The 16,086-nt window shown below is 38.6% G+C and overlaps 1 protein-coding gene across 3 annotated transcripts in view; it reads left to right on the top strand.

Annotated features, from left to right (window-relative positions):
- Window positions 1-16,086, top strand: part of SNX9 (sorting nexin 9) — a 65,545-nt gene that overhangs the window by 46,453 nt on the left and 3,006 nt on the right. For all 3 annotated transcript variants that reach the window (XM_075498918.1, XM_075498916.1, XM_075498915.1), the window contains exons 11-17: window positions 132-235; window positions 2,874-2,977; window positions 5,689-5,766; window positions 11,363-11,439; window positions 12,417-12,506; window positions 13,949-14,063; window positions 15,497-15,588. In XM_075498918.1, coding sequence (XP_075355033.1) covers window positions 132-235; window positions 2,874-2,977; window positions 5,689-5,766; window positions 11,363-11,439; window positions 12,417-12,506; window positions 13,949-14,063; window positions 15,497-15,588 — 660 coding nt within the window. The remainder of the gene's footprint in view (window positions 1-131; window positions 236-2,873; window positions 2,978-5,688; window positions 5,767-11,362; window positions 11,440-12,416; window positions 12,507-13,948; window positions 14,064-15,496; window positions 15,589-16,086) is intronic.

Below are 16,086 nucleotides of genomic sequence, written 5' to 3'. Positions count from 1 at the left end.
GATTTTAATGTATGGGTGGTCTATTGGTTAACTGTTCTAAACATTTCATTCACTGCTTAAGTACATGCCCTTAAAGATGCATGAACAGTGGTGGTCAAACTTTGTCCTTTTCTTTTTTTTGGTTCCTCAAGGAGTGGAAAACTGGAAAGCGGAAGGCAGAAAAAGATGAAACTGTAGGAGTCCTGATCTTTTCTACAATGGAACCAGAAGCTCCTGACTTGGACATGGTAGAAATGTAAGGTGGTTTCTTTTTGCATGGACATTATGCATCTGGATATACAACAGATACTGAGCTAATATAAAACTAGAATAGTAAGTGTGCACATATATTCATGGATTTGAAGAGGTACTCATCAAGGCAGAGCTGAAAAATTGTTTGAATGCGAGATTTTCATATTGACCCCTCCAAAACTTGGTGGAACTCCATCTGATGTCTCTTTGACTTCAGTGGCTGAATACTGATCCTAAAAAGATTTATGCAAAACTAGTTGACGAGATAGAATACTGGCAGATCCTATGGAGTTATGTTTTATATTGCTATGGAAGTGTATTTTGATCTTTAATCTTTCAATTGTGAACAGTTCCAAAGTGTGCTAGACTTACCAAGTAAGTCAGATAATGTAGGTGGACCATCAAGGAAAACAATGTTTCTGTAAAATACTTGTATATAATGCACACACAGTATGATTCTAATGTCTGGAATCCATGGAAAGCTATTAAAAATGAAAAGTGACTTAAATTATCAAATTTCATTTTAAATGGGTTACTACATTTTTGGGGTATCCTTCTGGAAGTGCAAATGGATATATTTATTTTATATATGTATACGTTGTATATACATACACTTTTTTTTATGTATAGTTCTCTTGGTGGTGGACCTTTGGGTATCATAGAGTAAAAGACTGGATTTACTCTGTAGCCTTTCACTCCTTTAGGCTTAATCATTGTTCTTAGAAGATACGTAGTATGCATGACATGCTTTGCTTGCTATTGTAGAAAGTAGAAACTTGGATAATGTGTTGTGTCTGACACTGTGGATAAACTAGATAGAAGTGTTTATAGTGGCAAAGCAGTAGTGTACCTACACCTGGAAATATCCCAGCACAGGCTTTATCCAAGTGATGCAGTGCATATTAAGATGCATATAATAGCTGTGTGGTAGCAGTTCTGTACTAGTAAAAAAGATGGACATTTTTTGGTCACTTGGACTTCGAACATGAGGATTTCAAACTTGTCTACTTTTCTTAAGTGATGTGTTTTATATATCCCAGTGGTATAAAAGCCAAACGGGTTAATCAGTGGGATGATTTTGTACATAGGGTGCAGGAGAGAGTGAGTCTGTATTATCTACAGAACCCTGGCAGGGAACAGCCAGCATGTGTTCTGCTAAACAGTTTGTCCCCAAACGGGGTGAGGGCAGGCAAGCAGCCTGTGGGGAACGCTCCCCAGAGGGTATGGGCTCCTGGGCTGGGGCTGGCAGCCTGGGGGGGTTCTGGGGGCCTGTCTCCAAGCATTGCAGGGGTGGCTGTAACACCTGTGGCATCCACACCGTGTTCCAGTGCCTGGCAAGGTCTCAAGGTGCTGTTAAAAAAAAAAAAAGTGTGTATGAACATAGTCTTGAAAGCCATTACTCCTGTTAAGTGGACAAACCAGCTTGTTCAATATTTCTTAGGTTCTTCAATGAAAAGACACTCTTTACTGAAACAATTTTGCTAGTACTCTGGCAGTCGTGTCATCCTGGTTTTGATCAAAGGATGGTAACCCCGTGCTGGTTCATGGACTTTTCGTGTGATCACGATACCATAAAGTATGAAGTACAGAAAATTAAAAAGGATGGTTTGCTACTGGGAAAATTGGAGTAAACCAAGGGCCTCTTGGAAAGCCCAGGTTCTGTTTCTGTGCAAATAACTTCTGGTAGGGTTTCCAGCTGAGGAAGGTGGGGAGGTGGGAGCCTCTAGGTGGTTGAGCCACAGCTGGAGCTGCTGCCCTGGCTCTGGGGAGTCACTTAGGGTTGCCTTGCTGAGAGAGCTGTCTCATACAGGCTTTGGCTGAGAGCATTCGTAAGATCTGATGCAGTTTCAATAACGCTTATTGAAAATTAGAAAACACATGCCTAGCTTTCTTTTGTAGAGTTCACAGAGCATTGCTGTGTTAATGATAAGCTTTGGTAGCTGCATGAAAACATGCTTAAAGAGGGGTAAAAAGGCACATACTAATTCAGAATTCTCTTTTGAGCATCACTGATTTTTTTTTTTTTTTTTCCCCCTCTCTGACACAACTGAACACAACGGTATTGTCAGTATAATATAAAGTTATGCATATATATTTCCCTAGAAGAACTGCTATATTAATTTTTATTAACCTATTTTAGACTTTATGAAAATATCTGGAACAATTATTTTCTTTATATTTGTTCATTGTTGTATGAATTTTGCTACTTCTGTTACTCTAACTTCTAATTTCCTGTCAATGTGGGGTCCTTCTATTTGTGTTAAGTGCTCTAGGGATGTGTTTTCCTCAAATTGGATTTTGCTGTTCTGTTGTTATTATTTGATCTAATTGGGGAGGATATTTAGCTAGTAGCCTTTTTTTTTTTTTTTGGAAGGTAACTAACTATAGTAAGAATGATAGTCCCATACCATGTGTTTAACAGAGGGGGGGGAAATAGAATGAAAAATGCCAGTATCTGAAGAGGGAAATTCTGACCTCAGTGAAATGGCAGAGGTTTCAAGGAATTAATTTATTTCTGTGATTTTTTTTTTTTTTTTTTTAAGACCTAGTTGACACTACTAAACACTTCAGTATTGCATTTAAAGTTGGCATAATTCATCTGTTAAACTGCTTTTTGTTTTTGCTTTTTCCAAATGCCACAGAGAACAGAAATGTGATGCAGTGGGTAGGTTCACCAAAGCAATGGATGATGGAGTGAAAGAGCTGCTGACAGTGGGACAAGAGCACTGGAAGAGGTGTACAGGGCGTAAGTGTCCCTTCTGAACTCAGCAGGCATTTCTGTGTTGCTTTTCTTTGTGGTTTTTTTGTTGTTGTTTATAATTCAAGGCACATCTTAAAACTAAAGGAAATCCTAAATTATCACGAGGATTGTATGGCATTCTGGCTGCTTTCAGTGTCTGAGAGTATAAATTGTGCAAGTTTTTTGTTTGTTTGTTTTTCTTCCTCTCATAACAGCAATATCTGGTCCCTGCCCATAGGTTTAAAAATATTAAAAGTTAAATAATTCTAGTAATCCAGCTAAAGCCCTTGTTGGACCTGTTCTCATATATTTGTCATTTATCTACACTTTAGTGACGTGGGCAAAGTAGACCTGTCTATTTGATGAAATCATAAATGATTGCATTTTATTAACCCCTTATTTAGGATTCTTGCATGCCAGGAGGAGTGATTTAAAGATGAAATGAGTTTAAAAAAGAAAAAGAAAAGAAAAAACAACTTGATTCTAACTTAATCTTTAGCCCAATTCTTTTTCTCCTATCTTGTCTCTTCCTTCCCACAGATATTTAGGGTTGCAGAACTTCACACCAAGTCCCTATGACTCTGCCTGGGCTCTAATTTCCTAGTCCACAGCAGTGTTCAGTGTTTGTGGCCACCACAAGGCAGCTATTGAAAGGAAGCAGGTACTACAGCTGAGGATCATAATAAGAAACACTTCAGGGCAGGCTGTAGTGTCTGGCGACCAAAGACCTATCACTCAAATCTCCTCCATTTTTTTCTTTCCTTTTTTTTTTTTTCCCTCTTTTTAACTCCCATAAAAAAAACATTGTCCCCAGACTTGGGAGTAAGTACATCTCCTGAGTTATCTCTTTGCTGCTTTCTAATCTAACACTGCAGTTGAATATCTGGGGCTGACTGGAGGGAGTGGGAAGTACAGAAGCCCAGTCTCTTCTGGTAGTGATTACATTAGACCTTAGTATCTGTAGGATGTGAACTTTAAATTATTTACGTTTCTCCACTTTGAATTCAGAGGGTTTCTTTCTACACATCACTGACCCTCCTGCTGGTCAAAAATAGTCTAACACAGGACACAGCTCTAACGTACAGATCTCACTTCACCAGGAAATTATATCGAGGGGAAAGTGGAGGGCAGGGGAAGAAATAAGGTCCCTCAGATGAGACTAGAAAAATAGCGTTGCTTTGCAGTTACAGAAGCAGCGATCAAAACCACCATAGTTAAGGGCTGGCTGTGACTTGTGCTTACAGTGGAAATTCAGTATTTTGTTCACTGCTAAAATCTCCCTAAACTTATGACGCTAGTGCTTTAGGTATGGAATGAGTCTTCTAATACTTACAGCTATTAATTAGTTAGCATAAACACAGTAAGTCCGATGTGATTGCATTGAAAATTTTTACTTTTAACTTTCCAGACATTCATACTGAATAGGAAAAGGAGACTGGTAAATTGGGACATGCACAACTGAAGAATTTCAGTAGTCTCTTAGGTTTTAAGTTCCCTGTCAGCTCTAGTCCCAGCTCCTAGTCAGAAGTATTTTTGGCACTTCCTGAGCAATAGTTACGTGCATTCTATTCCGTGATATTTAAAATGACTGACAGTGGAAACTTCTTAAATGCAAGTGAAAAGAAACCAAACATTCTTCCCTGAAGTTTCCACTGGGGATTTGGTAACAAGTTAATGGCTGATAACTGAACTCTAGTACTCTGAGCGGTACCTACTGTATAAGAAATACCAGTTGTCATAAATAATCTAACTTCTGGGCAAGAACTTGATCAAAGATAATCAATAAAATTATGCGGTTTGGGGTGTTTGGTTTTTTTTGGTTTTGTTTTTTTTTTGTGTTGTTTTTTTACCACACAAAGGGGTTCCTCTGTGAAAATCAGATTGTGTGAGATGCTAGAGCAACTAAAAAACTGCTGTTTCCCTGGACAGTGTACCCTCTGAATACAAATGTTTGACAACAAAAAGCACATCTACTTGGGGTTTTTTCTGCTAGCATAGGTAGCTTATAAAAAATTGCTTTCACTTTTCAGATTGCTTTTTAGGCCCCTGGGGTGGTGGTATTCAAAGTGTTAATAATGAATGCACTCATAAATCACAGCGTATTGACTTCATTGTGAGGAAGCACTGTATGCATATGTTCAATAAATAGATTATAAAAAACAATTTTATTATTTGGATACTTGCATCAGTTTTTATCCCTAGGTAATCTTTGTTTCTAGTGCCTTTTAAATATAAAATCCATTATTTGAGGAGAGTTTAGGTATTATAGATCTGTATAATAATCCCCTCTCTTAAAATATTAATGAGATTTGTTCTCCATATCACTGCAGCACTTCCCCCTCACCCCCTCCGGGAGGATAAAGTCTGCTCATGAGGGAGAGAAAAAACTCTCACTGTATGCATAGGAGGACTGAGCTAGGAGTGCAGTGAGACTTTTTTTTTTTTTTTTTTTTAAATAGCAGTCACACACAGTTTCCCCAGCTGTTTGTGGCTTTCAGGAATCCAGATTGCAATTGCTTTATCCAGTTTTGGAATGTCTGTAGCAGGGGAGGGGGTAAGAACATGATTGTAAATGCTTCGCTAGAGGAAATATAAAAACTAGTTGTTTTTGACATCTGCTTCTATCAAGTTTTGGAAATGCTGCAGACTGTCTCACTTACCCTTGTGGGTTTTTTGCTTCTGTTTCCCTCTTTTCCCCATCCTTTTCCTCCTTTCAGCACTACCCAAGGAATACCAGAAGATAGGAAAAGCGTTGCAGAGCCTGGCACTGGTCTTCAGCACTAGTGGATACCAAGGTACTTCTGTAGTTTCATTTGTGCTTTACTTAACAAAAGATATTTCAATTACATCATGCTACATTTTTTTCCAAAGATCTTAATGCTCCCTTCTTTGAACTTTAGATGTCAAACATGATTCTGGAAAAAATATTAAAAACTTGTTTCCCTGTGTGTATTATGAGGTTTTTATATTCTAGTCTGCAATCTTGTTTTCTCTCACTGTGTAATCATGTGGTGGTGGTGGGGTGGTGGTGGTGTTTAGCTTGATCTCATTAATATGTAATCTGGTCATTGGCCTGACTGACAAAACATGCTGTAGCATTTTTTTGTGATGTCAAAGGAAAGGGGAGAAAATGCGGCCTTGAAAATATCTGTCACAGAACTATTGTGTGACTTACTTCATGAAACAACAACTCCACATGGGGATGGAAAGCTTATTACAAGACTTTTGTATACCATTATGTGGGCTGGAGGGCTGGCTACTGTAGCCTTTTCTTGTCCTTCACCTTTCCTTCTCCAAGAGCCCTAAAATAGAGCCTGTCATGTTAGGTATGAAAGTTGTGGGAGGGAAAAGGAGGGCATCAATTGCTCAAAGTTCTCCTAAAATGTAGTCTTTAGGCCAAATGTAGAATCCTGCTTTGATATGTTAAGTTCTGCTGATGTTTTCCAGATAACTGGAAAATATTTCCTCATATCCCAGAGGGAGCTAGTGGAGTCTATTTTCTCTAGGATTCTCTTGTCAAATGTATTTTTTTTTTTCTTTTTTTCTAGACTTAATAGCAAAATTGCTCTGTTCTAAAACCTTAAACATTATAGCATAGAGGCTTCCTGAAATCTTTCCATCTTAGGACTTTTAGTTGACCAGTACTTACTCTGACTACTCATCCATCCCTTGCTTTGTATTCTTAAAGCTTTTTGCCCCATAAGCCATGTATTAAAGTGCAACCAATTCTGAGACTCAGGTTCTCTGCTGCTGGAAGCATTGGAAATAGGCATAGTCCCTGTAGTTTGCTCTCATCTTTGTCCTGTACTTCAACAGGATGACTGCTTAGTTAGAATTGGAGCATAGCATATTGCCTAAAATGTTACTTTTGGATGTGAGAACCAAGTAGGGGATTTGCATGGTTATGTACTCTTAGCATGGGTTAGAAAACTGTAAATCCTAGCCAGACACGATCTGTAGCAAGAATTCTTGAGAAAGGGCTGAAAATTGCTTGAACTATCACACACATTCTTTTGCCAGGGTAAATGGAAAACAATATGGCTTAAAGCTAGGATGCAAAATTACAGATCAGCCTTACCAAGGAAAGCTTCAATTTGATTTCCAGCATCTTCAAATGGTATGAAAAAATAGATCCTGTGATGCTTGGGAACAAGGCAATGATGTTTCTCTTTGCTGTTTGCCCAGTTGTACCTGGCTGCACACTAGTATCGTGCTGAGGAAAATGCCCTTTGCACTTGATGCCTTTGTCCTGATTTCGTATATTTTGCTCTCTTTAACTGGTACACCAGTGTATTTTTTCAGAATTGATACTTTTTACAGTATTAATTGGTCTTAATCTTAATACAATTTAAAACGTTTTAATTTGAGTTCCCAGGAAGAGAGAATAAGTGCAGTGCATGTATCGCTTTAAATGTCTTCATCACTGCTGCCCTCACTCTATCCCGCGTGCTGTTCATGTACAATTTCATTTGATGGTTGCCTCAGGTACAGGTCTGTGGATTAAGCAGACTCTTATGCAAGAGACGTAAGCACCTGGATTGACACTAGTAGGATGTGGCTTTTCTGATCTCAATATTTAAAAGAAGGCACTGGACCTGTTCCTTCAAATGAAGTACTAGCTAGGCTGAGTATGGGGTATGATTTTTCTGGACTATCGGTAAAGAGGAATGGCTCCTTCAGCCATACTTAATGGCACTCAGTTCAGTTCCTGTTGGGAACTGAATCTCTCTCTCTTCTTTTTTTTTTTTTTTTTTTTTTTTAAATACTTGAGTTCTGGAAGCTTAAGCATATAGGCTGCTGAAGATTGCAACGACTGATTTGATGACACGAACACTTCCAGCTACTGGTAGCTGACTTCTGACATATTGAATGCGCTGTTAGTTGGTTCATTTGCACAGTTAGGATGGGATGTATCTACTGTCCTTACCTCTTTCATCAGTGCTGCCTGCTTGCTCTGCAAAGCCTTATGTGTGGTGAATGTCTACCACCTTTTCTTCTGATTTCCAGCCTAAAATGTTGAAGATTGCACCAGGCAAGATGTGCTTGTTAATCTGACTCACTCAAGCTCTTTTTCTTATGCTGCAGAATGAGCCTTATCAATTAGTTGCGAGCCACAGTGCATATTAGGAATCTGTCCCCAGTATTTGCAGAGGCAAGGGTACCTTTAAAACTATTAAGGACACATGGGGAGGTTCTCATTTAACTTGGCCATAAGCCTATGTACTGTCCAATTCGTTTTAAGAACACGTGCTTTGAAAATATGATCCTGGTCCAAAAATGCATATTGGACAGTTCCAGAATATGCCTGGAAGTGTCTTGCAGCCTGGCACTATGTTGCCTATCCTATTGCATCACATGATGCTCTTAGGTTAATGCAGCCTTAAATAGCATGGATTCTCTTTTGCGGTGCCAAATCTGGGCAAGTCTTTCTCCTATATTAAGAAAATGTGAATGGCTGTGGTATGCCATTCAACCATAGTAAGATCTCCTAATCCTACATCACCCCTCAGGAATTTTGTTAGGCAGTTACACGGAAGTTTCACTATCCTGCCAGCTAGCAACAGGCACATCTTGCCTTCCAAGCTGCTTGTGTGCTGAACGTTATTGGTCTGAGGTGTACTGGTCAAGAATAATCTTGCTACAAGTAGTTCCATAGTACATCAAACTTTATCTTTTTCCTACTCCTGGATTGTGTTAAAATGTGCTTTGAAAGAGAAGAAAACAAAACAAAAACACTTACTGACAAAAAAAATTCTGCTGCCCTAATCAAGCCTTACAGAATATTAGTTCCCTCAATATGCCTGGTGTGTTCCCTCAGAGGTGATAATCATTGGCATTTACCAAGCAGTTGAACTGCTAAGAGATGCTCTGCTAAACATCTCCAAAAGACTCCTCATAGTTCTACATCTTCCTTTGTCTCCCTATGACAGCATGCAGGCCTATAAATCAGTGAAAATATCAGTTTCTCCTCATGGTTGGGTTAAATACCTGTAGAATATTACTGGCCATTTTAACTGGTCTTTTTAAAACTACCTTTAGTCGATGCTTTTAAGCCCTCCCTGTTTCTCATGGGGATATATGTAATGCCCCCTGCCCTAACTTTGTTGTAAAAGTCAGCAGCATGTAGAGCTTTCTGCTTTTCCATTGATTAAAGAACCCCTGACATCCTGGTATATCCTTGCACTGGGGCCCAGCTCAGCTTTCACGGCTTGAGTTAAGCAGCCCATTCCCAGCTTCGCATCGGTTCAGAAGCTGAGAACGCTAGAAATTTGGCCCTGTCCAAGTAACAAAACTCTGACCAAAACCTGTGCTGACAAAAGTGATTGGGAGCGATCTGCTGCTTCAGTTCAAGCTACTCTGATGTATGAACACGCGGGTTGCATGCGGTATCTCTGACAAGGTGGCCTGCTGTAGGGAGTGACCAACTGAGCATGGCATGACACTGCTGATAACATGTATTAGAACTTGGAGGGTGCGGCAGGTGAGAGATGAAGTCTGACTCTTCAAGGCTGCCCTGGCACTACCTGAAAAAGATTGTAGAAGAAAAGGATGCAGTGTGAGGAGCTGCAGATATTCTTCTACCACTTGTGTGCCTGCCTATTGTTGGGATCCACTGTCCGGAACAACTTTTAAATATGCTATCCCTTAGCCCTGCTTTTGGAGGAGTGTGAATGCCTCTGCTAGTAGTAGAAACTCTTAGTGCACCCTGTGCCTTCTACAAGCTGGCTTTGTGCCCTGCTGCCCCCAAATGAAAGAGGATCGGTGTTGGGAGGGTTTGTCTAGATTCTTTGAAGCGCCAGTCTATGAAGGTCCTTTGAGTGAGTTCTGCACAGAAGGGGAGGATTTTCTTTTTCTACTCAAACATATGTACAATTCCTCTTCGTTTTTGCTCAGCTAGGAAAAGTCATCGTCTTTTATGGCATTATGAAATGAACAGCAACATCTAGACCAACCTGGCTTCTGACTCTAAAGCCACACTGTGTTTTGTCCCAAAATCTGGGAGTCAGTTGCTTAAGCAGCAGTTACTTCAAGGTTACTTCTGAGCAGACATGGGGAATTCTGAAATAATGAAATTATTTAAGTCTACCTGAAATAATGAAATTGATCTCCATGAAATTTTTTTATTGTCTTACAACACTGTGAAGATACCTTCTGAATTATGTATCTCTTAGATCTCACAATGGGATTTCATGTTGTTTTTATTTTATCCAGACAGGCTCAAATAGGAGAAAAATAACTATTCCTGTAGCAGTGTTTGTGTTGCTGGACTTACCAGTTCTTAGGATCTGTGGCTTTCCCTCAAAGGTTTTGGCTTTGTGAAGCCAGTCTAATGGAAAGTAAGAAATGATTGATAGAACTGAAGCAACATTCAGTCATTACCTTGTTTCCTTTAGGACGTGCTAAAATGAAGTAATCCTATCTAATAAATCTGTAACATAGATTAGTCCATATGTTGTAGTCAAAGAAGGTACTTCAATGTTCAAATTAATCATTAATGAAATCAGTGTTTGGTAATTTTCCATTAAGTCACTGATTAATGTCTATAGAATAAAAACAAAATGTTCCTAAAAGACTAACTGCTGCCTAATACCAAGATGTGTCTGAAAGAATGAGAAAAATCATTTTTTCTTAAACTAATATTTGATATCTGCAAATTATACCTTCCCCTTTCTCTACCTCAATTTGCTTTTTGTACTGTTGACTACATGCTTTGGACAAGCTAACAAGAATGGAAAAAAACAGTGGTGTTTTGGGAAGGTGAAGTGGCGTGAAAAAACCAAGAATGTAAGGCTTATTTCCATCTTTGTCCCACATAGCCATGTCCTGCTAGTAATACAGTGTTATGAGTGCTTGTGGTGTTGTCTAGCTTATGATTTGTGGTGACGTCTGTATTTTTAAGTGTAGTTTGTGGGGCCCTTTCATCCTTTTCATATGATGGCAAAGTTAGACACTTCCTCTCAAAAGCAGTGATTCTTACAGAGCTTGAAAATATTATCCAAGAGTTCCCTAAAGGGTCAGAAATCTTGTTGGCAAGGAAAAAAGTTAGTTGGGCCTCCTTCTGCTTCTCTGACCTTCTAGCAATTACAGTGCAGGACATTTAAACTACATATAATTGTGAAATGTGGACGTGAATAGTGCTAGTACTATGGTAGAACAGTGTTTACGTGGTCCCTTTAGCATTCATTTTCTATAAGATCTTCAGAGTTTTCGTTCTTTAATGGTATAAAAGCTACTAATATTTTTCTAACTTCTTTATTACTGCTGGTCATAAAATGATGACTAGGCATTTATGATTGTAAAATAAGCTGGTTTAGAAATTTGCCTTGAATCAAGGCAAGTTTCTTACTGTAATTGAGTTACTGTAATTTGAACACTGATGTTTACTTTTAGGAGAATCTGATCTCAATGGAGCAATAACAGAAGCAGGAAAAACCTATGAAGAAATTGCCAGTCTTGTAGCAGAACAGGTAGGAGTATTATGGATGCATTGGCGTAGTGTGTAAAAGTATATCACCTATTTGGATCACTTCTGACTTTTCTTTTTTTCTTTTCTGTTAAAACATAACTGCTAGTGCTGCAGACCAGTTAAATGAAATTATTATTAATACTTCTAAATGCACTTTCATCATCTTTTCTACTATGTGTCAACTTGGGGGATGTGATGGGAAGGTATTTCTCTTGGATCAGAAAGATCACATTCTGGATTCTAAAATACTGAAATGATTACTTCCTCTTTAAATGTGTTTATTTTCTGATGTCACTGAGCTGTCTTCATTACTGATACAAAAGAATGAGATTTAATCAAGGATAGGGTTTCTACCTTCCCTCTGCATTCCCTAGATGTCTGCAGGATCCAGATCTTGCTGCATTTCATTGTCTTGACGTGCGATTGCCTGCTTCAGTAAAAATCTAGCTTAAAAATCCTGACTTGGTGTCAGCATTCAAGTCATAAATTGATGTTTAGCGTATTAAGCTTAAAGTCTCCAAAATGCAGATCCTCTTGATCTCAAGGCTGAGTCTAAAAGTACTTAAAACAGCTTTGCAAGTCAGTGACTAAGGAGATGCACCTGTGCATGTACATATCCGTATATGTAATGAGATTGTTGCTTAATAGTGCTATTGCTAGGATTGGTAACTCTTCTTCAGTGAAAATTTGAGGCAAAACCCCTCACTTCGTTAGCTCGTGTTGAGTAAAATAAAGAACAGAAGCATCTGCTCACTGGTGCTCGGTGCCTTACTCCAAAGAGCTTATATTTTAATAAGGACCTTTTTAAATATGAAAAACTTGCAACAAACAATTAAGATTTTGGTTTGGATTTTTTCTATTCTTTCTTTCCCCTTTTTCCCCCTCACCCTTTTTTTGGCATCATAGTTTCTTTTCTGCGATGTTAATATGCCACTGATACACTGATACTTTTACTAATGCTTACACTTCATTTATTAGCCGAAGAAAGATCTTCACTTCTTGATGGAAACAAATCATGAATATAAGGGATTTCTTGGTTGCTTCCCTGACATCATAGGAGCTCATAAGGTATGTGAGGGGCCTTTCCTTTTAAGGGTTGGGCAGTAGGAAGGTCTACAGCAACAAAAGTGGTGGTATGGTACACTGCATTTGGGCAGCAGCGTGGCCCCTGCTTCCAGAAACACTGAAAGTTTCTGTGAAACTGGCATGCTCAATTTTAAAATAAAAAATACTTAGAGGGGAGGGAAGCCAGAACTTGTCTTGAGATTTGAGAATATCATGACCTGCTATAGTAGAGCACTGGAAGCTTCATGATTTTCTTCAGGTTAACTTCATGTCCCAATGTGGTGAATAGCAGTAGTGTAAATTTGTAGTATTTGAGTCTTACATGGTAGCTGATACTAAACCATACCAGTACTGTAGGAAAAACTGTGTACGCTTACATGGCTAGCTTATTGATATGTGATAAATAATCATGCACTGCCTAGAAGTTTCTTTAATATTAAAAAATAGAGAATAGGGCTAACTTTCTTTTTCGGGGTGGGGGGAACAACAACAAAAAAACCCCACTTTGTCCTCTGTAATATGAAAGCCAACAAATAATAAAACAATAGATTTAGCCATTGTGTCTAGTTTGGGATATTCTGCCATTTTTTTGGTCCTAGAGTTTTCCTTATGTTCATGTCCCTGCTGTAACATATTTCAGGAAACTAAAAATTCTGAAGTATTAAACAAGTACACAAGTATTTTTTTTTACCACTTGAGGTGTTAAATGTATAAAACAAGAACATACTTCTGAGAGCAACAAAGATAAAAACATATCAGATTTGTGTATTCTTTCTTCAGGACACTTACAGTCCCTCATCCCACAGAATCCTTGGGGAAAAATACCATAAAAGGAGAAGAAATGTTTTTAAAACTCGAAACATAAGCCTACTGCCAAGAGACGTGTAAATACATTCTCTTGAATGTTGTTTGGCACAAATACATTGTGAAGGGGGAGGCATTTCTTTTTTATGCTTGTTGTTTATGTGACACAAGGATTTTCCTGAATCGAAAGTTATAAATTGCAATGAGTTGTAGTCTCTTGGAATGTAGTGTATGTTGTCTCGTCTTGTATAATGTGCAAATAAGGTTCTAGGCGTTTGATAGTTTGAGGCTTTTGGATGTCTGTTGTGTAGGTCAGCTGTATTTTGAAACTTGGTCCTTTTGTCCTTTCTGTCTATATCCTTGTGTATTACTGCCTTTACCAAACTCAATTTCCTAGTGACTCTGTTCATGCCTGTGTTTGAAGTCACTTTTTGCAAGCTGTTAAGGACTTTTGAAAGCAATAGAGTGAAATAACAAACTAGGTGAAAATGTGGGAAGGCAGAATGGGTCATTGCGCGTGTATATATATATGTGTATAGTATGCAAGCTCGAAATGTGGCATTTCAGATGACTATAAAGACCTTTAAGTTGACTACTCTTTTAATCTGCTCTTTTAATCTTTCTGCATTTGTTTTCTACAGGGAGCAATAGAAAGAGTGAAGGAAAGTGATAAATTAGTTGCAACCAGTAAAATAACGCCACAAGACAAACAGAACATGGTGAAACGTGTGAGCACCATGGCTTATGCACTACAAGGTAAACCAAATTTTGGGCTAAATGGCAATGTTGTAGACTTCTGAAGGACATCTCTTAAGTAACAAACTTTGAAAGAGAATCTTTGTTCTAGAGGAATGGTAATAAGAGCTAGGTGTGGTTGGTTCTTTTTCTTTGTGACCTGCTTAGATTTTCCTTAAATTGCAGTTATTTGGCCCATTGTTTTCTTTCAAATCTCATATTGCTATTACAAAAGATACATGTTTTGGAAATGCAATTTTAAAAAAACCAACCACCCCAGACTGATTCTTTCATTTTGAAGTGATAATGTCTCAAAGAAGCAGCATGGGCCCTGGTGCAGGAAGCAGTTCATCACATGCAGAAGTGTTTTCTGACTCATGGTTTAGTCAGACATGATCCAGTTGAGATTCATGTTCTTGTGAATAAGATTTTACTTCCTGGATGTTCTTTGAATGAACTTTTTCCTCTTTAGGTTAGAGATGTTGTAAATATGTGATGTAGCACACTGCACTTGAAAAACCGGGGAAGTGAGGAGTCAGGGCTCAGTCCTGAAGGATATACAAGCCCTTAAGTGCATCCTGTTACTGACTTCAGTGGGACTACTCATTGCTGAGGGCATTGCATCTTTTTTAGCTGACTTAAAGCCAAGAGTACTCAGTACTTTACAGGACCAAGTCAGAGCAGCACACAAAATTGATTTTAAAAACAAACAAGAAAACTCCCCACCCCCTCCTCCTTCCTGGTCACAATGATGCAAGAGGACTGTGCTGTATAAATGATAATCATGGAAGAGACCTCTACCTCTAGGATGACTTTTACAATCTAGAATATTTCTTCTCCCTCTATTGGTATCTCAGAATATATTTAACTTCTTATTTCAGCCATAAGCTGTGATCTGACAAGAGATGCAGAAAGTGGTGAAAGGTGTTATGGACTCAGTAATGCTATTTCTCAGGTTTCCACTGAGAAACCTGAGAAACCTGAGAAACCTGAAAGCCTCAGTCAAGAATGGGTCAAACCTACTGGCTGTATCTTTTTTTGAGCTAAATATTTACAGCTGTGGCTTACAACTTGATATCTATACTCTTGGAAATCTGAATGTCCTAGCCAAATTCTGTTGGAAACACTTCAGGAAAGAGCAGTTACCTCAGTAGGAGAAAATTCTGCTTGTATACTTTATCAAATCTTTGTACACCTGAGTATTGTAACAAGAACCTGGCTTTATCCAGGAAGCATCCCTATCTTAGCAGTGAATAATTGACACTCTAGTAATTTTACGAACAGTTCCATCATAACTTGCATGCTGCAGGCAAAACAAGTTGTAGAAGAACAGTAACTATGCTGGCAGAGCTGGACACTGAGTTTGTTGCACAGTAACTGATCTGAACTGAGTGAAACTGTTCCTAATTACGAATGCTTCTCTTAAATAATTTGCCTCCTGGGTCTAATTGCAGCTGAGATGAATCACTTCCACAGTAACCGGATTTATGACTACAACAGTGTCATTCGTCTGTATCTGGAGCAGCAGGCACAGTTTTATGAAACGGTAAGGTGTAGTATTTCAGTGCCATTTTCCTGGCACATACTGTGTTGTTCCTTCTTATAAGAAATACTTGCAGTACTTCATCATCTTTTTGTATGAGCATCTCCCAGAGAGCAGATATTTGAAGAATTGTACATAGAAAAAAATAAAAGAACAAAGAATGAGTTAAAATAATATTTTCCTATAGGTACTATTCCTATGTACATGACTACATCATATTAGACCTCTTAGACCTAAAAACCCAGTGTTGAGAAACATTATTGTTGACAGCTTGATTTTGCCTTCCCCCCCCCCCCCCCAGTGCCAGTACTAAGGTTACAAAGAATTTTAGTTCTGTGATATGCAGTAAGACAGGCCTGCTGCACCAAATACAACAAAACCCCATTTGAATGAAACTTCCCTCCCATAGGATGGGAGGACGAAAGGAAGGTTCTGTCATCTAAAGCCTGATGTATAGAAGTGTGGGGCAGGGGGGACTGGAGTGGTTTAGGTGACTTGTTA

The sequence above is a fragment of the Mycteria americana genome, chromosome 3, assembly GCF_035582795.1.
Source record: "Mycteria americana isolate JAX WOST 10 ecotype Jacksonville Zoo and Gardens chromosome 3, USCA_MyAme_1.0, whole genome shotgun sequence".
NCBI lineage: Eukaryota > Metazoa > Chordata > Aves > Ciconiiformes > Ciconiidae > Mycteria > Mycteria americana.
The sequence above is the reverse complement of the archived record's forward strand: the minus strand, read 5'-3'. Positions and strand labels throughout refer to the sequence as shown.